General features: G+C 41.7%; 1 protein-coding gene across 6 annotated transcripts in view; it reads right to left on the bottom strand.

The window, feature by feature from the left end:
* Positions 1-2,340: 2,340 nt before the first annotated feature.
* Positions 2,341-26,546, bottom strand: part of LOC149185398 (uncharacterized) — a 147,213-nt gene continuing 123,007 nt past the window's right edge. For all 6 annotated transcript variants that reach the window (XM_089419095.1, XM_089419091.1, XM_089419090.1 and 3 more), the window contains one exon: positions 2,341-2,406. In XM_089419095.1, coding sequence (XP_089275221.1) covers positions 2,350-2,406 — 57 coding nt within the window. In that variant the 3' untranslated portion in view covers positions 2,341-2,349. The remainder of the gene's footprint in view (positions 2,407-26,546) is intronic.

Raw genomic sequence — 26,546 nt, 5'->3', positions numbered from 1 at the left:
ATACCCATTAATATTTTATTTTTACTAAGTTTAGACTTAGAAACTCCATTAAAAATATTAATTATTTTAATATCTCCCAAACTAGGTACAATCTGTCCAAACCATTTCTGAGACTTGGAGATCTCATGTGCTTTAGCTTCTCCACCAATTTTCATGGCTAGAGCACATCCGATGCTACCCCAAATCAACAAGGTCCTCGTCCTGTGTGTGCCAATCTAGTGAGGTTGCTGAAACCTTAATAGCCCTGCTAATCAGATCGGTAATAGAAGTATTTACATTCCTAGACATTATATTTTTAGTACATAAAATTAGACTAGTTACATGCCATCTCTTGTCAATATTTAGTGTACTCGTGTGCTGGTTTAGTTACTTTATTAGCAGATATTTATATTAAGTCAATAGGCTAGTAAGAAAACTCTTCCCTTCATCTATTTGACTCCATTACTAGGCATCGGTTTTGAGTAACTTCATTGGGGTTAGATCACGAGAATCCTCCCATAGCCCTTTGGCAGGAGTTGGACTTGAAAGGTGGAGACTTAGGCCAAGGTGAGAATGGGTTTGCCCTGTGTATGTTGGCCATAGCGAGCAGTACAAGATCTTCAACATCCTGCTAAGATAAGTGCTAACAGGAGATATGTAGGATGGGTGATAAAAAAATTCTCTTTGACAAGGTTGTTCAAGATAGAAAGACTAGAATGGCAAGTAAGCTTCATTTTGTTTCAAATTTCAGCATCTTTTATTATCTTTCTTTTATCTTTTGCAGATGCTTGGTGGACAACCTATGGTAGAAGAGGACTTAGTTACCCCTAGATGTTAGGGGGTAACATCTAGGGGTAACTTTCATATTTACGCATCTAGGGGAACAAGTAGCGTTATCCACAAGTTTAACAACAACCTTTAGTAATTTTCAGATTTGTACTATTTGGGGATAGTTTTGCATTAGATAATCACTTGATAAACCCTCTAAAACAACCCTAAATTGAGCAAGCCCTAAATCTGAAATTTGCCTTGATTAACCACCTACTCTATCACTGACATATGATAATTTGTTGGTGGTATTTGGGTGGTTACAGTAGTGAACTGGGACTTGACTCGTCTTGCCTTAGTAATCCCAAGTGCTACTAGGGAAGCTTCTCTTGTGTTGGACTTATACTTCACTAAAATGAGGGAAGTAGTTTTCTTGGTGATAGTAGCAACACTTCTAATGTTCCACTAACTTTTGTACCTTGTGAAAGCTTTGCACTAACATGCACGATTTCACAATAACATTTTGGTGCCATCGTCGGGGAGAAATGATTCATTCTCCTTGGATATTGAAAGTCTATGCTTCAACCATTTTGATGAGTTCAAACCAAAGTCTAGCCTAACTTTCCTCATCTAGTGACTCCACAAAAGGAAAATCTAAGTGTTGGGGGTTCCAACCAAATACCTTTCCATAGAGACATTGATCCTATAAAAGTCTCTAAGAGCAGAATCTCCTATTATAAGAATTTTTTTCACTAATCCTTCAAAAGCAACTCTAATGGCCTTGCAACCATGGGTTAAAAATGGTTACAAGGCCTTTGACACGTCTAGAATTCAAGGTCACCCCCATAATATGCCCAATAGATTTCACAAACTGTTACCTAAATTTTCAAGCAACAATGTCATCACAACTGAAGCACACTCGGCCCCATTATACAACACCTTTGGTCATCGTTCTAACCCAAATGAACATGAGGATGTGATTGTGAAACTTTTTTGGAAGAAAATGCAAGGTCATGGTAAAATAGTTTGCCTGAAAAAAGTATCCAGTCTTGGATAACCTTATCTCTTGTGTTCAAGAAGAACTTGACAAGGGCTCAAAAACCAGACTTTATGTACCAAAAGACCTAGAGTTAATCCAAATTTCCATGAGGTGTAAATCTGAGCATTAACAAGTGCTTTAAATATGTTATCTGTGATGATTTATGGTGTGAGAGAGATGTATCATTGCAGAAATATGAACAAAACATATTAATTATTTTCTCTCTCCACCATTTTGAGTGAACGTGTGTAGCCTAAATATATACAATACTGACAGGCTTAGAGACTATAAGAGGTAGTCAAACCTAGCAATCTCACTATGTACATGTGTTTTATTAATTGACAACACTATTGCTTCCATGACCTTGGTAGATTTGGAAAAAAAAATCTTCCTGATACAATTGATAACATGTTTTAACCCTAAAAAAATTCTATTATAGAAGGTACAACCGTACAAGACACTAACCTGTCTCTTGCATGAAACAAGGAAAGTAAAAGTGAAATGAACATGCAACATATAAAACATAGAAAGCAGCCTCCCTACGAAAAGGTGATTGTAAGAGCTTACTTGTTGTCAGTGGTGTTGCAATAGAATCTGTAGAAGGAATCCCAGTGATGTGCCTGTCCTCATATGAGAAACCAATACAATTTTACAAACATAGTGAAGACACTTTTGGCATGTTGTGTAGAATAAATGATTATTCTCCAAATAAAAGTTCAGAGAAGAAAAAAGCTAAACAAGCATAGACCATAATGATATCTTTCTATGTAAATATATGAACAACTTCCCTAACATGGAAAACATAGTATGAGCATCAAATTCAACCAACAAGAACATAAGAGTATAAACTTTTTCAAGAAAAGAGCCCCCAAGAAGTATAGTAAAATAAAACCACACAATACAAGCAGAGCCCTATGCTATCAAGAAGAGAACATACCAAAGATGCTTGAAATGACACATTTTTTGATAATACAGAAATTCAAATGAAGAGTAAAATAGTCAAATTGCAATGTTAGACGAGGTTTTCAAAATTGAACATTGTCCAGATGACAATGGCATCCTACATGGATTTGCAATGTTCTGTGAGGACTTAACCTTCTGTGTACCAGCATGAGGGGACTAGGTTGGGACCTTCACCTACTCATGGCATCCCCATTTGCATGGATGACTTGAAGATGTCCTTGTGACATCCTCTATGAAATGGATCATCCCAAGCGCATCATAGAGATATTCCCTACAAATGAGGTGTCCTTGGCATCCCCTAATTCTCCTAAAGGGATCTTTGATCATACCCTCTAAACCTCAAGCTTGCTTTACAATGGCATTAGATTTACAAGAAATATTTCTTGCATTGATTGTTTAGACATAAGTACATAACATAAGAAAGGGAAAGAGATAAGAGAACAGATCTTCTTAATTATAAATATACTAAACACTCCCCCCACGTTATAGCAAAAGAATACAAGGGTGCATATTTATAGTACAAGTTGATGCTTGAACACAAATAATAAAGATTGTCCTAAAGATAAAATATTTTTAGAGGCAACGATTCAGAGATAATGCTTACCTTCAGCCCCTAAAATAGATTTAGTTTCTCAATATACGATATCATACATGAGGATACTAAAGATGTACGAGGGCCCATGTGCATAAATTGAAAAACAATTAAAAAAATTATGAAATAAACTTTAGGAAATCTGATCATTACTACTAAAAAATCAACTAAACAAGCTAAAAGTGACCATCTCATCATTTCCTTTTTTGCTTAGAACTCTATGTTACCAGGATACGGATACGGATACGGATACGGATCCGGATCCGGATCCGCTAGTTTTTTGAAAATGCAAGATCCGGATACGGCAAGGATACGTCACGTACAAAAAAATAAAATATAATAATATTTTTAAAATTTTAAAAAACACTTTAGAGTTCAAAAATCAATTACTCCATTGAACCATCAAACACTTTTAGAACCGAAACCATTAGATATATTATGAATAGGAAGACTGAAACACTGAAATGATGCATCATCCGTCATACAAAGTAACAAAAAAGATCATAATATCATAAATGTTAACAGTAAATACATTTACATATCTTCAAATGGATCTCTATCTTCTGCATATTGCAACTCTACATCATGAATAGATGATGGGGGTCCTGGAATGTAGGAAGTTGCATCAGTAGGCTGGACTGGTGGTGGAACAATGTCCTCAAGTGGGTTGAGGTGAGTCATGGCATTTAGTGTCAGGTTCAAGTCAGAGATCTCAGGCTCCACATCCCACATCCTATTCGGACCTTTTTTATACTCTGGTTCAACATGTGATAGAAGACGGAGGTTGGAATGAACATAAACAAGATCCTCAGCCTTTGCCGCTCCCAGCCTGTTTCGCTTCACTGAATGGATGAAGCCATATGTACTCCAATTCCTCTCAGCTGATGAGGAACTAGCAACCTGTGATAATAACTTGGTGGCTAAAGTAGAGAGATGAATGCTATCCCCACCATGGAAGCCCCACCAAGTAATAGGATCAAGATGTCCTCGATCGTCCATAGCTACTGGATCTGAAAAGCTACCTGTAGACTGTACAAACCCTCCAAATTCTTGGCGGACTTCCATTGCAACTCCCATATCTCTATAAATTTTCCTCAAAGCTGTTTTGTATCCTTGTACCACTTCAGAATCCTTGTTTGGTGCTGTTCTACCTGGTAAAGACAAAACTTTGGAATGATAGTATTTAGGGTGCAATGCATATGCCAGAAGGTGTAATGGTGTGGTCATTTTGTTCCACCTTTCTGTAACTATGTCTTTCACTAAATAATAGAATGTTTCATCAGGGTCATTTTCACTTGCCCTGATAATTTCCCTTATCCTCTCTAACATACTATCAATGTTTTCATAAACTTCCCCCAAGCAAGGTGTATCTGTATCAAATGCCCTGATCAAGGTCAAGATTGGTTCAGTGAACCGTAGAAGATATTGGACCTTGTCCCACCATGCATCATCAAGAATGATGGACTTGATTTTTTGCCCTCTATCAGAAGTGGAAGTCCTCCATGATTCCCAAAGAGGGTCAATGACCATTGCTTGTAATGCTTGTCTCACCTCCACAAGCCTCTTTATGACAAGAGTGTGGGAGGCAAAACGAGTTTCAGCAACCTACAAGTTTCAAAAAGTACAAAAGTCAAATCTCAAATTGAAATGAGAAATCATATATAAATTTGCAATTAAAAGAATTTCCAATACAAATAATATTGATTAAAAGAGAATACCTTTAGTAGCTCCAACTTTGCAAAACCTCTATAAATGGCCTGGGACATTGAATGATTGGTTATGAACATTTGGATTTCCTTTGCTGCTACATATATTTCATTAATCCATTCAATCTCACCAATCTTGGCAAGCATAAGGTTCAGTGAATGTACTGCACATGGAGTCCAAAAGATGTGATCATATTGACTCTCCACAATCAAACCTGCAGCTTTACAAACTTGTGCATTGTCCGTAATGACTTGGACAACATTATGTGGCCCCACACTTTCTATTGCCTCAATAAGAATTGTGGATATGAAAGATGCATCTTTCTCTATTCCACTGCAATCAATAGCCTTCAAAAACATTGCCCCTTGGGGGCATACTGCAACAACGTTAATTAATGGACGGTTTCTTTGATCTCTCCATCCATCAGAAATGATGGACACCCCTGTTTCTGCCCATGTATCCCAGATTGCCTGTAGTTGTCTATCCACAGATTGTCTTTCTGATGCCAACAAAGTAGTGCGGACCTTTTCATATCCAGGGCTTTTGTACCCTTTCGGCGCTTCATTCACTGCTTTAATCATTTGTTGCCAATAAGGGGAACGCACCAAATTGAATGCTAGCCCATTTGCATAGATGCAACGAGCTACATGTTCATCAGCTATCTCTCTACCTTGATTATTGAATGATGCTTCAAGAGGGCCTAGAGTGGGCCTTTTATTAGTTGTGGCAATAGGCCTAGATGGCAATGGAGGCCTAGTTGTAGAGCTTTGCACAGGGTACTTTCCCTTAGCATGCTTCCTATCAGCAACGTCTTGCAAAGATGCATAGAATTGCATTTTTCCAGGACTCAAACCTTTGCCAAGTTTGCCATTTGCATCTTTTGGTCCGGTGCATACTTGCACCCCTGTGTTAGTTTGACCAGTGAGATGGGCCTTCACTCTAGTATATGAGCCATTTTTTATATCTTGGCATTCATTGCACTTCCATTTAAATGAACCACCTCCGGGATTTTTTCCAATAATCTCCACATACTGCCATAGAGGAGATTTTGGGTCTGTCTTGATGATTTCCCCTTCACTCTGCTCGCGCTGTGATGGCTCCATAATGATATATAAATTACGTTACTCACAACTGCATATAAAATTCAAAATATAACATATTAAAATTTAATAATATTAATTATCCATACACAATTTGAATTAAATAACTAAGGGTATTGCTATTTAAAAGCCTGAATTTATTTTTGAGTGTAGTTGAGTCCCATGGGTTACCAACAGCTATCATGGCTAGCAGTCACGCTGCCCCTCATCTCAAATTTCTGGGGAATCCCACAAGGTTTCCTTGAAATAAAAATATATATTGGCAAAACATTAATTTTATGGACAGGAGAAAATGACGTTTCATCCATCTAGAAAATGCACCCATTTCAAGGTCCTCTTTGGAAATGCATATTTTGACTGACTGTTAATTAAATTTTAATTATATTTCAGGCTCAAGTTTTCTGTTTTTGTTTGTAGAGAGGCTTACTATATACATTCCAAGCCCCATTTATAATATATAAAATAATAAGGGTATTGCGGTTATAATTTAATAAATTTATATATACGGTTCAAAACCCCTATGCCATATGGTCTCTACACTAATTCGATGACAGGGCAGCTAATTCGAACAAGTTTTAAAATTTCGACCATATCATACTCGAGAGTCGACAGCCACACACAGATGCGGGACCCGTTCTATGCTTCTGCCTGTGGACTTGACTTGGGAACACGTCGGATTAAAAAACATTAACGCGGCTGTGGTAAACCCGGAACGAGAAAATAATCGATGGGTAAAGACTAAGTTGTAATGTAAACGCTGATAAATTAAAAAGAATTAGCGCGGCAGTGTAAACCCTCGATAAAAACAATGCGGCACAATGCGGTCCAATGGCGATAATATTAAAAATTTAAAATACCTTCCGCGGTTTCTGGTCCAGCCGACACACTTCGAAACCTGAACTGGAACGCTGGGCCCCCTGAAGCTAAACGCCAAGAAATTCAAAGCAAAACGCCAAACGCTGTTCCGCTGTTCTATTCTGTCTGTCTGCCGACCAATGGGGGACCACCAACCTTTTACGCATACATCAAAGAAAAAAGTTAAAACCCTAAACTAAACTCCAACGCATACAATTGTTTTACCTTTTCGCTTTTTCGGTTTTAAGTTCTGCGGGTTCCGGCGTTTGACTGCTATACGTTTCCGGGAAGGACGATCCGTTTCCAAACTCTGCCATCCGCCACGTGCCGTTTTTTATACGTATTTCTCCGTATCCGGATCCGGATCCGTATCAGATCCGAGGATACGGAGATCTCTGAGTAGCGGCTGCCGGATCCGGTAACACAGCTTAGAACAAAGTTTTAACAAGTTTTGTTGCTCAAGTGGGTTCCTTTTAAAAGGTATCCTTTCTGGTGATGAATGTGTAATGTCCCTAATTTTTTATTTATTATCTAGGGAGGTTAGCAAAGACCCTCGAGTTGTGCTAGTAGTCTTATGAGGGATGGGTGAAGTGGGTCCCAAGCTCAAGTGGGGACCACAAGGAGGCCATGCGTGATCCGTAAAATGTCGTGAATATTCCAATGGATAGTTCGTCACAACAAATCTGATAATACTATATTAAAAACCTGAGATTCTACACTATTACAGTTTTATTAAACTTTAAGATCTGTAGATTTGACCAGTGAAACAGGAATCGGGAAAAAATCGGATTAATCGCGAGTGCAAGTCGGATCGGCGGCAGAAAGATCCGTTTCGAATCTCGGCGTGTCAACTCGCGTTGACCGAGTGGTTTCCACAAACTTCCATAAATTTCTTCCGATTTCGTCCGATTTCTTCCGATTTCGTCCGATTTCCATAAATTTCTTCCGATTTATCTATGGAATTTACACGAACAAAACGCTCAACGGGTTTAAATGATTATCCTTGTCTGGAAATCGAGCTGAAGTGTAGATGGCCAAATTTCAGCATACACATAAAATGACTTGAATCCACCTAAATGGAGGTTTTGGGGCTGGTTTAAGATTCTGGTCGAAATTGCATACCATATATATCACTGCAATCTACCACATGGTCTTTGCATAGCACGCAGCAGACCACAGCCTCGATGTATATACTAGGGCCTTCAATAAAAAATATTCAACGCGATTTCCAGATTTCGTCCAGCCTCAACGTAGGAAGAGTTTAATTCACACCGTCGAATCCACCTAAATGGAAGTTTTGGGGCTGGTTTAAGATTCTGGTCTTTGTATATATGAGAGTTAACATTGATATATACTTCGAACTAATGGGAATATCATTCGGGAGTTTACGAATTCGTTTACGAAAAGTGTGTTAAAGATAAATCTTATTATAGAAAAGGTTTTGGGTTAATTAGAATTTTAATTAAATTTTAAATTTTTATAATTTGTAAATTTATTTTTATTATTTTTAATTTTTTTAAATAAAATATTTTTTTAATTTATAAAATTTTGAAAATAAAAAATATTATTTAAAATATATGAGATACTTATTTATTCATGATATTTTGGACATCTATTGATATTATGCATTGTTTGGACATACCTTTACCCAATATTAATGAAAAATGGTTTTTTTAGTTCAATATATGTGTATATTTTTATTTAATGAATTTGCCGATTTTTTCCCGATTTTTTCCCGATCCGATTAAAACTCTTCGCTCTTTTGCCTCGCCGATTTATTGCCGATTTCGAGTCTGGTAACATTGGATTTGACTGTAACTAGTGCATGCATGTGAATGCAAATCATGCGGAAAAATAGAGAACGACAAAAAAAGCTCACACAAACACATAAGACACAAAATATGCTTTGGGAAACCCTTTCGGGAGAAAAATTAGTTGGAAGGTGAGGCCGTTTTGCTCTCTTTCTCTACCTAAAAATATCGCTGCAAGTACAAAGAAGTAAGGCTTGTGGCCCGTGGGCTGCTATAGTGCACAAATCCTCCCTATGTTCTCTACCTCCTATCCGTCTTGGCTATCTTTGCTCAGCTATGGAACAAAATGCTCTCGAAAGAATGGAATGCATCTTCCTCCTAGTGGCTCGGTTATAACACAGCCCGATAGCCTACTAGTGGTTAATTTTGACTACATCAACACTTAACTAGAGTTACAATATAGACTCTTCTAGAGCCTTTTACATCACAAACACGTGGATAGCCCCTTTTCCATGAATAATGGGGGCCTGATTAGACATCCTCCCGAACTATAGGTGTGAAAATAGAAAGGTCAACTTTTGAGCAGCATAACTTTTTCAAAAGGACTCTGATTGACACACTTCTTACCGCCATTGGAAAAATCTCTATGCGTAGAACAACATGAAATGATGCGGCACTGAAGCGGCGAAGTTTTACCCCCAAAAAACGTCATTTGATGCCTCAAAATGCTCTCGGAAGGTTTCGGACATTGTTTTTCCAAACTAGGTCCTATCGGTAAAAACTATCCTGTGAGCTGATTCCTCCACTTTTTCCACTCTGAATGCATCGAGATGGATGACAAACAATATAATGATCCAATCTGTGTGGAAATTTCTAAATCTAACCCATCAGAAATCCCTACTTCATTATCTGGTTTATTATCTCCTACTTGTTATTTCCATTAACAAGTTATTTATAAATATAAATACCGAAATAAACACAAATGCAGCCTTCACACATATACAAATCAGCAACTAAAATAACTGAGACAATCACACAAGGGACACCGCTATTTTTGGACAATCATCCCCGGAAAAACCCAATACGGGAAAACCAGTGCAGCATAAATGAGGGTTTTATTATTATGCAATTTTTTAATAAAACTAGGGTGCCAAAAATGGCTCACCCTTCAGAGATTTTCCTTGGTAGAAGTACCTCTCCTGGGAGACAGATATTTCGGCTGATCAGCAATCAGATGATTGATCCCACAGCAACTTCGACAGTTCCTTAGCTGGACAGCGAAAGCTGCTCCAAGCTTGTCTCTGGAACTACGTCACCCTCTACTGCTCTGCGTCTACCTCTCATCTCTCAGAGTGCCCCACGAAAATTCCTCAACGCTGCCTCTTCAGCCCAGCGTCAGCTCTGTAGCCCTCTACGATGCTTGCGTCAGCCTTTGCTGCATCTACGTCAACCTCTTGACCCTCTGTGTCAGCCTCTTGGCCTTCTATGTCACCTGCACTGGCCTTCCCAGCCACTGCGTCAGTCCTGACTGCCTCTGTGTCAGCCTTCCAAGGCTCTACATTGTCTCTCTGGCACTTTTTCTGCCTCTCTAATATGTATTCTCGGCCTTCTGCCGAACTGCCCCTCGCTGCAACAGATCACTAACTCAATTTCTCAGCAAACCCTGCCCCAGAAAATCGAATTGACTAATCAAATTGGTGTATCTCCAACTGACCCTCAAGCCTCCTCTTATACTTTTCCTGTTGACGATTCAACGTCCGATATTAAGTCCCTAATCAACGGCTAAGATTAGATTTGGCTTGATCCTCTTTATTTAGAACTTTCTCACCCATATTATATTAATACTCAATAATATTTTAATTTTCCTAAGTTTAGACTTATGAACCCCATTAAAAATATTAATTATTTTAATATCTCTTCATCCAGGTGGAATTTCCCCAAATGATTTTTGGCTCCTAGAGATCTTATGTGCCTTAGCCTCTCCACCAATTTTCACAGCTAGAGCACATCCGATGCTACCACAAATCAACACTCCCTCTTAGCGAAGAATGTGCTCTAGTAATGCTTCACTATAGAAACATCACACTGATCCTCCGCACCAGTACCTGTGCTGATGCTTGGCCTGCTACCTCACATCCCTTGCACTGTTGCTCCCTGTACTGTTGCCCATGCCACTGCCATTGCTACATCTATACTGCAACTCCCTCTGAGCATGTTGCACATGCCGCCCTTAGCACTGCCATTGCTAACTGCTACACTGCAACTCAGTTACCAAGAAGTAACTGCCTTCTCCGAAATACTGACATCTCGGTCAGTCTGGAAGACTCGTGATGCTAAAGCTGCCTCTGATGCTATTTTGTGCTCCCTTTGTTGCCACTGCGTTGCTGCATACACCTCTATGCCTCTTGCACGGCTGCAACCTCCACTGCACTACCTTAGATTTCTGCACTCAAGCACTGCCTTGCTGCTCCACTACACTTTGCTCCACCTAACCCCTGTCATCATGCTACTGTCATTAAGGGCTCCCATAGCCGGATGTGATCCAAGAGTTTGGGCACCTCAAGGTTCCTGCCCTTAGTATCCTTGACTACAACTCGATATCACCCCACCTCTTCTCTAGAGGCGCATGAGCAGTCATGGCACAATCATCATCAGTCTCGTCCTCTTTCTCTGCCTTAGCTGGAGCTGCCTTTGAATCAGAAGCCTCTCCCTTGTGTTTCTTCTTGGGACACCGAGATGCATAATGTCCCAACTCCCCACAATGGAAGCACTTAACCTTGGAGATGTCCTTTTTCTTCCTCTTTCCTTGTTGTCTCGTAGATGCTAGAGTTGCATCCTCTTCGTCCTCTTTCTTGATTCGACCTCCCTTGCCACTACTCCCCGCCTTGGTCATTCCCCCGATCTCTTCCTGGCAAAGAGCTACCCACATTTCCTCCCCAAATACCTTCGACAAATGTCTCCCACTCCTCGGAGACTACATCTAGGGCAGTGCTGACCATAAACTCTAGATCCAGTGTAGACCCCACAGAAGTAAGTTGCTCGCAAATTTCCTGCAACCTGAGAAGGAATGGATCTATCTTCTCTCCCTTCTACATGTGATATGACTGCAACTGATTCTCCAATAGCATCTTCGGCTACACAGAATAGCCCTAGTATAAGGTCGTCAACACCTCCCACATCTCCCTTGTTGTGTTCTTCTCAGCAATATGTGGTATGACATGATCTTTGACCCCGTCTACGATCAAGCATTTTGCCTTCGCCTCGGCCTCCTCATACTTCTCATTAGTAGTTGGGTCAACCGGGATAGTTACGGTTTTCAAGGCAAAGTCCTTGATGCAATGTCTATCTAGGATTGCCAGGATCCTGGCCTTCCAGATGACAAAATTGGAAGCTTCGTCCAATCTGTCCTAAATCCTCAATCCATTGACTGCCATTTCAGCTCCTCTTCTGGAATCCCTCTGAGTCTCGACTCCCCTCCTGGAAATCTACCTCTAAGTCCTAATTTCCCTCCTGGAAATCCTCTGGCCAACTATCGAACTACTCCTCTCCAATTCCACTTTGCTGCTGCAACACGGATCTGGATTCCTTGGCTAGAAATCCGTCGAGGTAGTGATTCCCTCTTACCTTGGTTCTGTTGATTTGGGGTAGCATCGAACTTGCTCTAGCCATGAAAATTGGTGGAGAGGCTAAAGCATATGAGATCTCCAAGACTCAGAAATGGTTTGGACAGATTGTACTTGGTTTGGGAGATATGAAAATAATTAATATTTTTAATAGAGTTCCTAAGTCTAAACTTAAGAAAAATAAAATATTAATGGGTATTAATATAAAACTGGGTTAGAAGGTTCCAAAAATCATGGATCAACCCAAATCTAATCTTAAACGTTGATTAGAGATTTAATCTTAGTCGTTGAAGGACCAACGAGAAATGTATAAAAGGAGGCTTGAGGGTCAGTTGGAGAACACACCAGAGTGATCAGTCATTCAATTTGCTAAAACAGGGCTACTAAGCAAAGTCAAATCAGTGATCAGCAGCGAGGGGCAGTGAGTACTGGACAGAGAGGCAGATATATTGTCGAGAGACTAGCGTAGAGGCAAAAAGCAAGAAGCAGCAGCCAACGTAGAGCCCAACAAAGACAGCGCAGAGACTAGAGAGCCTGCGTCATCCACGCAGAGAGCAACAAGAGTGACGCAAAGGGGCCCAGAGGTTGCGCAGTGCCTCAAAGGGCTGACGTAGAGGGTTCTAAGGCTGACACAAAGCAGCAAGAGGCTAACGCAGTGCTTCAGAGTTGCTGGAGAGGGTTTCGTAGGATAGGTTTTCTGAATACCTGTTTCAGAATAGAGAGGTATTACTGTCGGTTGTTTTTCCTTGTTGGGTGAGCCTATTTCGCACCCAGTTGTATTCAAGGAAATACTGCATAATAATAAACCCTCAAATTAGCTGCACCGATTTTACCGCATTGAGTTTTTCCGAGGACATTTGTCCAAAGATAACGGTGTCACTTGTGTGTTTGTTTTCTTTTAGTTGTTGATATATAGATGTTGAGATTGTATTGTGTTTATTTCATTATTTAAATGTTTTAAATAACTTGTTTACAATTAACAAGTAGAAGAAATAAATCAGAAGAATACAAATTAAATTTCTAACGGGTAATACTTAGAAATTTCAACATAGTATTAGAGCATGGTTGCAGATCACAGGAGAGCTGAAGGCATCAGCTAAGCAGAGCATTTGCAGCAAAATCAGTTGTCCCGAGTGACAGAAGTTGATCCTTGCAGAAGTGACAGAAGAAGGGTTGACGCAAAGCGACTATATCATCAGTCCGAGCTAGAGAGAGGTCAACGCAGAGGCTGAGGAGGGTAGAAAGAGGCCCACGAAGAGACCAAGAGGGTTGACGCAGTTGGCTAAGGGAGTTGCTACCGAGGCGGATTTCTAGCCAAGGAATCTAGATCAGTGTTGCAAGTGCACAGAAGATCGGAGAGGAGCAACTTGACGATTGGTAGGAGGATTTCCAGAAGGGAAATCGTGACTCAAAGGGAGTCTAGCAAAGAAATTCCAGGCGGGAAGTAGAGAGACTCAGTAGGAGTCGAAGAGAGAACTTCTGGAGGGAAGTAGAGAGACTTGGAGGAGTCGACAGAAGAGCAGAGAGATGGCCATGAATGGGCTGAGGGATCAGGACAGGCTGGACGGGGCGTCCAACTTTGTGGTCTGGAAGGCCAGGATCCTGTCCATTCTAGATAGACATTGCATCAAGGCCTTCGCCTTGAGAACAATGGCGATCCCAGTTGACCTGGCTGAAAATGAAAAGTTCGAGGAGGCAATGGCCAGGGCAAAGTGCATCATCCTTGATGGGGTCAAGGATCATGTGGTCCAACATATTGCTGAGAAGGAGACGGCAAAGGAAATGTGGGACACCCTGAAGAAATTGTACCAGCATACTTCCGTGCAGAGGAAGATGTTACTTGAGAATCAGTTGCGGTCATACCAGATGCAGAAGGGGGAGCAGATAGATCACTTCCTCGATCGGTTGAAGGAGATTCGGGACCAACTGACTTCCATAGGGACCATGCTGGATGGGGAGATGTTGGTGAGGACCACACTTAACGCAGTCTCCGAGGAGTGGGAGACATTTGTCCAGAGTATACTGGGCAGGGCAGATTTTCCAGATTAGGAAGAATTGTGGGCAGCTCTTCACCAAGAGGAGATCAGGCAGTTGAGCAATACAGGAAGTAGCAGCAAAGGAGTTCAGATCAAGAAGGAAGAGGAAGAGGATTCGGCTCTAGCAACTGTGGGAAAGCAGGAGAAGAGGAAGAAGAAGGACCTCTCCAAGGTCAAGTGCTTCCACTGTGGGGAACTGGGTCATTATGCAAACTAGTGTTCGAGGAAGGAGAACAAGGGAGAGGCATCTGAGTCTAAGGTAGTGCCAGCGAAGGCAAAGAAGGAGGTCGAGGAGGATGATGATTGTGCCATGAGTGCTCTAGAGTCTAGGGAAGAGGTGGGGAGACATCGAGCTGTAGTCAGGACGACTATAGGCGATGAGCAGCAGCATCGTTGCGGTACCCAACCTCTTGGATTATACCTTGCTATGGGAGCCCTAAAGAGAGAGTAGCAGGACTAGCGGATGTCGGTAGAGATGGATGCAAATGAAGCGGCATAGAGTGCTACAGTGCAGGAGTTCCCGGGCAGCGCGAGGCTAGCAGGCTGCAACAGTGCGAGAGGCACAAAGAGTGTTGCAACAGTGCAGGATGGCACAGAGAGGTTTGCAACGATGCAAGATGCAGGGATTTGTTGCAGCAGCGCAGAGGTCGAAAGAGGGAGCACTTTTTAATGACATAGAGAGCTTCAGCATCGGGAGTGTTTCTAGCCTGACAAGGATGTCAGAAGTTAGGCGGATCAGTTACTTACTTCTTAGTAACTGAGTTGCAGTTCAGTAGTGGTTAGCAGTAACACGATGTAACATGATGAGAGGAGGTTGCAGTGCAAATGCAGCGTTGGGAGAAAGGACCAGCAGCAGCACAGATGCAAAGGGAGTTGTCATATAGATGTGGCAGTGGCAGTGGCAAGGCCATGGGCAACAGTACAGGATGCAACAGTGCAGAGGATGTTGGGCGAGCAGGCCTAGCATCAGCACAGGTGCCGATGCCGGATAATCGGAGTGATGCTTAGTGAGGAGTATTACTAGAGCACAGTCCTCGCTAAGAGGGAGTGTTGATTTGGGGTAGCATCAGATGTGCTCTAGCCATGAAAACTGGTGGATAGGCTAAAGCACATGAGATCTCCAAGACCCATAAATGGTTTGGACAGATTGAAACCGATTTGGGAGATATTAAAATAATTAATATTTTTTAATGTAGTTCCTAAGTCTAAACTTCGGAAAAATAAAATATTAATGGGTGTTAATATAAAACTAGGTTAGAAGGTTCCAAAAGTCATGGATCAAGCCAAATCTAATCTTAGACGTTGATTAGATATTTAATCTTGGTCGTTGAAGGACCAACAAGAAAAGTATAAGAGGAGGCTTGAGGGTCAGTTGAAGAATACACCAGAGTGATCTGTCATTCGATTTGCTAGAGCGGGGTTGCTAAGCAAAGTTGAATCAGTGATCAACAGTGAGTGGCAGTGAGTACTGGACAGAGAGGCAAAAAGTGCCGAGAGACCATCACTGATGCAGAGAGCGAGAAGCAGCAGCCAGAGCAGGCCACGCAGAGACCAGAAGAGACAGCGCAGAGGCCAGAGGGTCTGCGTCATCCACGCAAAGAGCAACAAGAGTGACGCAAAGAGTCCCAGAGGCTGCGTAGTGCTTCAAAGGGCTGACGTAGAGGGTTCCGAGGCTGACACAAAGCAGCAGGAGGCTGACACAGTGCCTCAAAGTTGTTGGAGAGGGTTTTGTGGGACAGGTTTTCTAAATACCTGTTTCAGAATAGAGAGGTATTACTATCGGTTGTTTTTCTCTATCGAGTAAGCCAGTTTGGCACCCAGTTGTACTCAATGAAATATTGCATAATAATAATGTAATATTCCTAATTAGCCCCAGCTAATTGGAATATTCGATTTTGCCAAATTTTGCCTTCTATAGTTATTTTGTAAATAAATAAAAAAAGTGAGAAAGGAGGACATAACTCACTTTTAGAATAAAAGTCACTCCCTAGTAGCACAACGTTGTGACTTAAAGGGATAGCCAAGGGGGACGCAGAAATGGAGCCCACGCAGACACATGGAGGGATTGCGCTGGAGGGGAGGAACACATGGCAAAAAGGGAATCACGCAGGAGAAGGTGAGCATTGGGATTGAGAGAGGCGGAAGCTATAAAAGAAAGAGTTGCCCCCTCATTTTGATCATTCGGTTATGTGCATTTGTGATAGTCGTTTTGGCTTAGAGCACGCTGGCTGTTTAGCTAGTCTGCAACACTGTTTACTGCATTGAGTGTCTCCGTTCGGAGATCTCACCCTTAGCCCTGGGGGACTTCGAGTGCCTGCTCAGGCAAGGTATTTTCGTTGGCATTTCAGCAGCAGTATCTTCAACATTTCAGCAGTGGTTTTATCAGTGTTCTGGAGGACTGCGAGCACTGGAGAGAGATGCAGTTCTTTTTGGGAGCAGTCTGGATTGAGGGTTTGTGGAGGATTTGAGCCGAGGGATTAAGCAAGAGATCAGCTCTTGCATATTGGAGGAGTTTTGCAGAGTTTTGGGCTGAGTTTCGGAGGGTTCTATCTAGTGGCAGAGCAGAGCAGTGAGGAACTGTGCAAAACCCCAAGGGGGTGATTTTCGAGGGTCGGCCATTCCAGGAAAGCTTTCTGGGTTTTTCTGGGTTTCTTGAGTAGAGCCCGAATCCAGAGTTTCAAATTTTTCCGAGGAGGGGAGCAGCCCCAAATCATCATTTGTTTTCTAGCAGCAACAGCAGCATCCACACAAAGAGGCCATTCTTGTCACTCTGAGAGTATTTCTTCACTTGCCTTGTGCAAATCGAGGTGCCATCCGTCTAATCACCTCTTGTACTCATTTTATTGCTCAGTATAATAAAATGGCTTAGCATTTCTCGCTACATTTCTTGTGTATCTGCTTATATTTCCGGTTTACATTATTATATGTTGTTCTACTGTTATTTTATCACTTCTGGGTTATTATATCATTTGCACATATTTGGTTGGAGTTTTTGCTGGGGTTTGAGGAATATTTTGAGTTGGGAATATTACAAATAAACCCTCAGATTAACTGCACCGACTTTCCCACATTAGGTTTTTCTGGGGGACATTTGTCCAAAAATAACGGTGTCACTTGTGTGTTTGTTTTCTTTCAGCTGATAATTTGTAGATGTTGAGACTATATTGTGTTTATTTCAGTATTTATATGTTTTAAATAACTTGTTTGAATTTAACAAGTAGAAGAAATAAATAAGAATACAGATTAAATTTCTAACGGGTTATACTTAGAAATTTCAACAGGTTTTGTCTCCTTAGACACTGTTTTGCTTCAACAGAGACAGCGACCCACTAGCTCCTCAAACCATAGTCTGCCCATAGCTCCCAGATGTTGATTTGGGGTAGCATCGGATGTGCTCTAGCCACGAAAATTGGTGGAGAGGCTAAGGCACATGAGATCTCCATTACCCAAAAAGGGTTTGGGCAGATTCTAAACAGCTTGGGAGATATTAAAATAATTGATATTTTTAATGGAGTCCCTAAGTCTAAACTTAGGGAAAATAAAATATTAATGTGAATTAATATAAAACTATGTTAGAATGGTCCAAAAGTCATGGATCAAGCCAGATCTAATCTTAGTCGTTGATTAGGGACTTAATCTCGATCGTTGATTTGTCAACAAGAAAAGTATAAGAGGAGGCTTGAGGGTCACTTGGAGAACACACCAAGAGATCAAGATTTCGACTTTCTGGGGCTGGGTTTGCTGAAAAAGTTGAGATTGTGATCAGGAGTTGCAGCTAAGGGGCAGTGAATACAAAAGCAGAGAGGTAGAGATAGTGTCGGGAGGATCAGCGCAGCAGCCAGGAAAGCTGACGCAGAGGGCAGAAGCCGGAAATGCCGGAAACAGCCGGAATTGCCAAGAACTGTCGAACAGCCGGGAAAGCTGACGTAGAGGGCAGAAGCCAGAACTGTCGGGAACAGTGGGAACTTTCGGGAACTATCGGAACAGTCGGGAAAGTTGATGCAGAGGGCAGAAGCTGGAACTGTCGGGAACAGTCGGAACTGCCGGAACAGCTAGGAAAGTTGATGTAGAGGGCAAAAGCTGGAACTGCCAAGATTTTTCTCTGTTGGGTGAGCTGGATTTGGCACCCAGATTGTATTCTGAAACTGCTTAATAAATCAAACACTTAGATAGTTGCACCGGTTTTCCCGCATTGGATTTTTCTGTGGACATTAGTCCAAAAATAACGGTGTCATTTGTGTGATTGTTTTTGTTTCCTTCAGTTGATGATCTGTAATGTGTTGAGCATGTACTTGTGTTTATTTTCGGTATTTACATGGTAAATAACTTGTTAATTAATCAGAACAAGTAGGAAGGAATAAATCATAAAGTACATGGAGTGTTTCTAACTGTTGGACTTAGAAACTTCCACACCAGAGCCCCGGCGACTGAAGAAACTGAGCCTTTCAGTCTCTACGCAATCCCGTCAAAGGTTGAATCTACTCCTCCTGGCCACAGCGTTGATCCTTCCTGGGTGAGAAAGATGACTGGGCACTTCTTAGGTCTGATCTATCCCTCTTTACCTCTTCGCTGACCCTCCTCCTGTTGGGTTGTGTTATATTCTTTCCACGTAGTTAATAGGGGGTTTGAAGGGCACCCATAACCCCACTTTATGGGGTCCGGGGCAGCGCCCCGGAAAATTTTGGTTTTGGACCATATGTTAGGTTGGGCGGACCCACCTATGGTTTTGTGCATGATTTTCGCACATGTTTTTTTGGACGCAATGGTTTTCGGTCCATGGTATTGGACGCGATGGTTTTCGGTCCATGGTATTGAATGCTTCGGCATGTATAAATATGTATTGTAACATTGAAAGGAACATAATGAAAAATCAAGCTGGTAGTCCCGATTTTGGGATCCAGGGAAAAATCTCTGTGCATATGTGTTTTATGGGTTATGCTCTCGCATTGTTTATTTTCTTTGTTTAAGAATTCGTATGCAGGTAATTTCTGTACAGGGTTAAAACCTACATTTGGTATCAGCGCTGTTTTGGCTTCAAGGGGACGCCTTTGTTGCTGAGGGGTTTCGCTCGGGCCTGTGGTAGACCCTGTTCAGTGGAAGATCTGCGAGATCGATTCTGGTGGTGAAAGAAGATGGCGAGCAGTGGAAAGATAGAGATTGAGAAGTTCAATGGTCAGAATTTTGAGTTGTGGAAACTCAAGATGGAGGATCTCTTGGTGGATAAAGATCAGTGGATCGCGGTAGATCCGGGTACTAAACCATCGGGAGTGACCGATGAAGAATGGAAGAAGTTGGATCGGAAGTCAAAGAGCACAATACGATTGTGTGTCTCGGATTCACTATTGCTGAATGTATCAGGGGAAGCTACGGCAAAGGCTTTGTGGGTCAAGTTAGGGACTTTGTACCAATCTAAGTCTCTGGTGAATAAACTGTTCCTGCGGAAAAAGTTGTATAACCTGAGGATGAAAGATGGAGACTCGGTGACAGAGCATCTGAATGCGTTTAATACTGTGGTAAGTCAATTATTATCTGTTGATATTAAAATTTCAGATGAAGATAAGTGCATCAGTCTGTTGTGTTCTCTACCAGATTCGTGGGATAGTCTGGTTATTGCAATAGGTAGCAATGCAACTGCTTTGCAGTTTGATGAAATAGTCTCAGCCTTGCTGACGGAGGAGATGAGACGGAAAAATATGGACAACCAGAATGGTGATGCCTTGTCTGTACGAGGACGGTCCCAGAACAGAAACAAAAATAAGTCATCGAGTGGGAGATCTAAATCTAGAGGGAGATCTAAATCTCCAGGAAAACCTACAAAGGTGGTGTGCTGGAAATGCGGAAAGGAAGGGCACTTCAGAAGGGATTGTAAATCTAAAGCTCCTAATAAAGGAAAGGGATCTGATGATGCTCCTTCTGCAGAGGCGAAAACCACCTCAGATGAAGGTGGGGATGTGTACTTGGCTTCTTCAAGTACACATGTAGATCATGAGGCATGGTTGATTGACTCAGGTGCATCCTTTCACTTCACTCCCCATAGAGAGTGGTTCTGCGAGTATGAGAAATACGATGGTGGTGATGTCTTCTTAGGAGATGATAAGAAGGCTAGAATCATTGGTCGGGGAAAAGTAAAGTTGAAGTTGCAAGGTGGAAGGGTTAGAACACTTCCGGGTGTTCTACATATTCCTGCATTGGCCAGAAATCTGATTTCTGTAAGCAAGTTGGATGATGCAGGTGTAAAGACGATGTTCGAGAAAGATACCTGCAAGATGGTTCGAGGAGCACTGATATTGATGCGGGGAGTTCGGATTGGAACTCTGTACAAGCTGCAAGGTAGCACTGTTGTTGATGGGTGCAATAGTTCTATGGTTCCTGAAAATGGAGAAGAAAATCTAGTGGTCTCTGGAGAGAAGACCATGTTGTGGCATCAAAGGCTTGGACATATTGGAGAGAAGGGCCTTCGAATACTTCATGGTAAAGGTATGGTAGAAGGTATGAATGATAGCTCTCTGGATTTTGATTTCTGTGAAAATTGTGTGTATGGGAAGCAAAATCGGGTGAGTTTCCCCTCTGGTGGTAAGAGGACGAAACAGATATTAGAGCTCATGCACAATGATGTGTTTGGACCTGTGAAGGTTCCATCACTAGGTAAGTCTGTGTACTATGTATCATTTATAGATGACTTCTCAAGGAATACATGGATATATTTCCTTAAGAAGAAATCTGAAGTCTTTGACAGGTTTAAAGAATTTAAGGCTCTGGTGGAAAATCAGACAGAGAAGAAGATAAAGGTGTTGAGGACAGATAATGGTGGAGAATTTTGCAGCAAGGAATTTGAAGGATTCTGTAAGAAGTGTGGTATAGCACGGCAGAAGACTACTCCATATACACCTCAGCAAAATGGAGTCGCAGAAAGAATGAACAAGACGTTGATGGAAAGGGCAAGAAGCATGCTCAGTGGTGCTGGGTTAGGACAGGAATTCTGGGCAGAGGCGGTGGATACTGCATGTTACCTGGTCAACAGGTCACCTTCATCAGCGTTGGAGGATAAGACTCCACAAGAAGTATGGACTGGTAAGAAACCCTCTCTTTCACATCTGAGGGTATTTGGATGTGATGCATATGTACACGTTCCAAAGGAGAAACGAACCAAGTTGGATAGTAAATCTGAAAAGTGCATCTTTATTGGGTATAAGGATGGTTTAAAGGGTTATAAGCTTTGGAACCCAGTCACACGGAAGGTTGTGTACAGCCGAGATGTGGTGTTCAGAGAGGTAAAAGATGTTATTCAACATGAAGTCCAACCAAAGGAACCTGAGAAGATAGAGTTTGAGCCAAAGGAGGAAGAATCAGAGTCTGCAGCAGAGGAGGAATCAGAAGATGAAGAGCCACAAACTCCGGCTGTGAGAAGATCAGTTCGAGAAAGAAGGCAGCCAGAAAGGTATAGTCCATCTGCTTTCAGTTCAAATTTTGCTTTGTCTGTTACTGATAATGATCCCAGAACTGTGAAGGAAGCAGTGGATTCAGAGGATGGAAAACTCTAGAAAGAGGCCATGGTCGATGAAATGGCATCTTTGCACAAAAATGAGGCTTGGGATCTGGTGGAGTTGCCGGTTGGAAGGAAACCCATTGGCAACAAATGGGTGTTCAAGAAGAAGACAAATGCAGAAGGAAAGGTGGAGAAATACAAAGCTCGGTTGGTAGCAAAAGGTTATTCCCAGGTGCCGGGAATTGATTTTGGTGATATTTTTTCTCCTGTTGCCAAGGTAACTTCTATTAGATTACTTTTATCTGTTGCTGCTGCTTTTGATTTTGAGGTAGAACAGATGGATGTGAAGACAGCATTTCTTCACAGGGATTTGGAAGAGGAAATCTACATGAAGCAACCTGAAGGCTTTGCGGTGAAGGGTAAAAAAGAACTGGTATGCAAGTTAAAGAAGTCTCTGTATGGGTTAAACAGTGACCAAGGATGTGGTATCAGAAATTTGATACATTTATACGGGGACTTGGCTTCACCAGAAGCAAAGCAGATCATTGTGTGTATTTTAAATTAATTGGTGACCATATTATTTATCTGGTCTTGTATGTGGATGATATGTTGCTGGTTGAAAATGACAAAGAAATTATCCAGGATTTGAAGACCCAATTGTCCTCCAAATTCGACATGAAAGATCTTGGTGCTGCAAACTATATTTTGGGCATGGAAATTAAAAGAGATCGGTCAAAGAGGAAGCTCTGGTTAAACCAGAGGAAGTATGTCGAGACAATACTCCAGAGGTTTAATATGCAGGATAGTAAACCGGTGAAGGTTCCTATTCCTGTAGGTGTGAGGTTATCTGCTGAACAGTGTCCCAAGACACAAGAAGAGGAAGAGGACATGTCCCGTGTTCCATATGCAAGTGCAATGGGTAGCCTGATGTATGCAATGGTCTGTACTAGACCAGACATTGCACATGCAGTGGGAGTATTGAGCAGGTTTATGTCAAAACCTGGGAAGGAGCACTGGACAGCAGTGAAACGGGTTTTCAGGTATTTGCGTGGCACTAGTGATTATGGTTTGTGCTAACAAGGAAGACCAGGATTGGACAGAGTGTTGGATATTCATGGCTTTGTTGATGCAGACTGGGCTAGAGATCTGGATCAGAGAAGATCTACAAGTGGGTATGTGTTTAACCTATTTGGAGGTGCAGTCAGTTGGATGAGTAAGAAACAATCTGTAGTGGCACTATCAACTACAGAGGCAGAATACATGGCAGCCACTCATGCAAGCAAGGAAGCAGTTTGGTTGTAGAGATTGTGTTCAAGTATGGGGTTAGTACAGGGAGCTATAAGAATAGATTGTGACAGCCAAAGTGCAATTTTCTTGGCAAAGAACCCTGCTTATCATTCAAAGACAAAGCACATTGATGTTCAGTATCACTTTGTGAGGGATATGATAGAAGACAGAAAGGTGTTGCTGGTAAAGGTGGACACTTTGAAGAATACTGCAGATGCATTGACAAAATCTGTGAGCTCTGAGAAGTTCTCTTGGTGTAGAGAAGCAATGGGAATCTCAGGGCTGAAAAAATGACTAAGCTCTCCTGTGGCCCCCTGTGGAAAGAAAACAACAAGTGGGAGATTGTTGGGTTGTGTTATATTCTTTCCACGTAGTTAATAGGGGGTTTGAAGGGCACCCGTAACCCCACTTTATGGGGTCCGGGGCAGCGCCCCGGAAAATTTTGGTTTTGGACCATATGTTAGGTTGGGCGGACCCACCTATGGTTTTGTGCATGATTTTTGCACATGTTTTTTTGGACGCGATTGGTTTTGGTCCATGGTATTGGACGCGATGGTTTTCGGTCCATGGTATTGAATGCTTCGGCATGTATAAATATGTATTGTAACATTGAAAGGAACATAATGAAAAATCAAGCTGGTAGTCCCGGTTTTGGGATCCAGGGAAAAATCTCTGTGCATATGTGTTTTATGGGTTATGCTCTCGCATTGTTTATTTTCTTTGTTTAAGAATTCGTATGCAGGTAATTTCTGTACAGGGTTAAAACCTACACCTCCTGGATCGAAATGATGAAGCAGTGATCTAGGTGGATATTGGTGGCCACCCGCCTATTCCACTTGGACCCTCACCATTGTTCTATCAGTTTTTTCAGTTTCCTTAATTGTAGCACAGTTTATTATTTTTAGCAGTTTTTCGAGTACTGAACTTCCGGAGCCATTTTGAGGCCCTAAACAACATTTTTGGCAATATTCGTCTAGGCAATTTTGTTGAAATTGCATTTTCAATTGTAGTCCTCAGAGAGATCTTTCCAACGAAGTATCATGCACGTCAAACAGAGATAATATAACCAACTTACTACCCTGGGAAGTTGGCTGCCCAACTGACCCCAACAGAGCCCATAAACTCTTGTCGTTACATCTCCTCGAGTTAGGGTTTTGGTTGTTTAGGGTTTTCTCTTATTGTTCAATAATGAAAAGGCCCTTGAGCGCCATTGTAACTCAGTTTAGAGGCACGTCGCCACCACATCTCTTCTCACAGATAAGCTACCATCGCCCGAGCTAGTCTCATTTCCATTCTGTTTGCAAGCATATTTCATTATTTGATATAAATGAAAGGAAGTGTTATTTCTGTTGCATCTCTGTATTTATGGTTACATCTGTAATTTGTTGAGTTCCTGTTTAAATTCAAGTCACACAAGCTCTGCATCACTTTTCTTGCTACTTCTGCTCTAGAATAGCGTTAACTCTTGGGACAGCTGCTTCTGCTGCAAATTTCAGATTTTTGTTAGTGTCTTCAGTCCTCCTGTGATCTGCAATGATTTGATACCATGTGGAAATTTCTTAATCTAACACATCAGAAATCCCCACTGCATCATCTGATTTATTATCTCCTACTTGTTCTTTCCATTAACAAGTTATTTATAAATATGAATACTGAAATAAACACAAATGCAGCCTTCAAACATATACAGATCAACAACTGAAATAACTAAGACAATCACACAAGGGGCACCATTATTTTTGGACAATCGTCCCTAGAAAAACCCTATGCAGGAAAACTGGTGCCGTATATATGAGGGTTTTATTATTATGCAGTTTATGAATACAACTAGGGTGCCAAAAATGACTCACCCTTCAGAGATTTTCCTTGGCAGAAGTACCTCTCCTCAGAGACAGATATTTCGGCTGATTAGCAATCAGATGATTGATCCCACAACTTCGACAGTTCCTTAGCAGGACAGCGAAAGTTTCTCCACGCTTCTCTCTGGAACTGCATCACCCTCTGCTGCTCTGCGTCTGCCTCTCAGCTCTCAATCTGCCCCCGAAAATTCCTGAGTGCTGCCTCTTCAGCCTAGCATCAGCTCTGCAGCCCTCTACGTTGCCTGCGCTAGCCTCTACTACCTCTGTGTCAGCCTCTTGGCCCTTTGTGTCAGTTGCGTTAGCCTCCTCAGCCTCTGCATCTGTCCTAACTACCTCTGCGTCAACCTTCCAAGGCTCTACGCTATCTCTCCAGCACTTTCTCAACCTCCTGTCAAACTGCCCCTCGCTGCAACAGATCACTAACTCGATTTCTCAGCAAACCCTGCCCCAGAAAATTAGATTGACTGATCAACTTGGTGTATCTCCAACTGACCCTCAAGCCTCCTCTTATACTTTTCTTGTTAACGATTCGACAGACGAAATTAAGTTCCTAATCAACGGCTAAGATTAGATTTGGCTTGATCCTTGTTATTTAGAACTTTCTCACCCAAATTATATTAATATTCATTAATATTTTAATTTTCTTAAGATTAGACTTAGGAACCCCGTTAAAACTATTAATTATTTTAATATCTCTTCATCCGGGTGGAATTTCCCCAAACGATTTCTGGGTCTTCGAAATCTTATGTGCCTTAGCCTTTCCACCAATTTTCACGGCTAGAGCACATCTGATGCTACCACAAATCAACATATCACACCTCCCCATCTTGGGAGGCTTTTGGTTCCCAGAAGATTTTACTGATTGAGGTGAGAAAATTTTTCCTCCACCTTCTCTCTAGTGTACCATTTAGCCTTGCCAAGAAGTTGTCCCTTCAATCCAATATGCCAAAGGTCACGTTGCCCCATCTTGTAGCTTTGGACCTCTTCTGCAAAACTATATCTTTTGTCAACTCTACCTAAGCATCTGGTGCCAAATCCTCCACAGATGGTAGGACCTGTTCCTCTTCCTAGTCTAGAATGGAAGGTTCATAGAATTTCAAATTCTCTACATTCATAATTGAGTAAATGCGCATATATGGTGCTAAGCTAAGTCGATAGGCATTATTACCCACCTTTTCCAGTATCTCAAAGGGGCCATACCTCAAAGCCTTGATTTTCTTACCAGGCCCTTGCAGCTTCTCCTTATTCAATTGTAGCCATACTCTCTCTCCCACCTTGAATGTTGATCATGCCTAACCTTATACATCTCCTGTGACTTCTATAGTCTGTCTTGTACCTGTAGATGGATTTGCCCGATCTTCTCTATAAATTTTTCATCCCTCAAAGCATCTCCTGTAAGATCTTCCCGCACTCCTCCTTGCTGCCCATATACAATATCCAAAGGTGAAGGTGGCAAATATCCAAAACAGGTTTCAAATGGGGATTTTCCTGTAGAAGTGTG

Source organism: Pinus tabuliformis, chromosome 3_2 (assembly GCF_031772625.1).
Source record: "Pinus tabuliformis cultivar Carrire ecotype Pingquan chromosome 3_2, CPIR1, whole genome shotgun sequence".
Classification (NCBI taxonomy): domain Eukaryota; kingdom Viridiplantae; phylum Streptophyta; class Pinopsida; order Pinales; family Pinaceae; genus Pinus; species Pinus tabuliformis.
The sequence above is the reverse complement of the archived record's forward strand: the minus strand, read 5'-3'. Positions and strand labels throughout refer to the sequence as shown.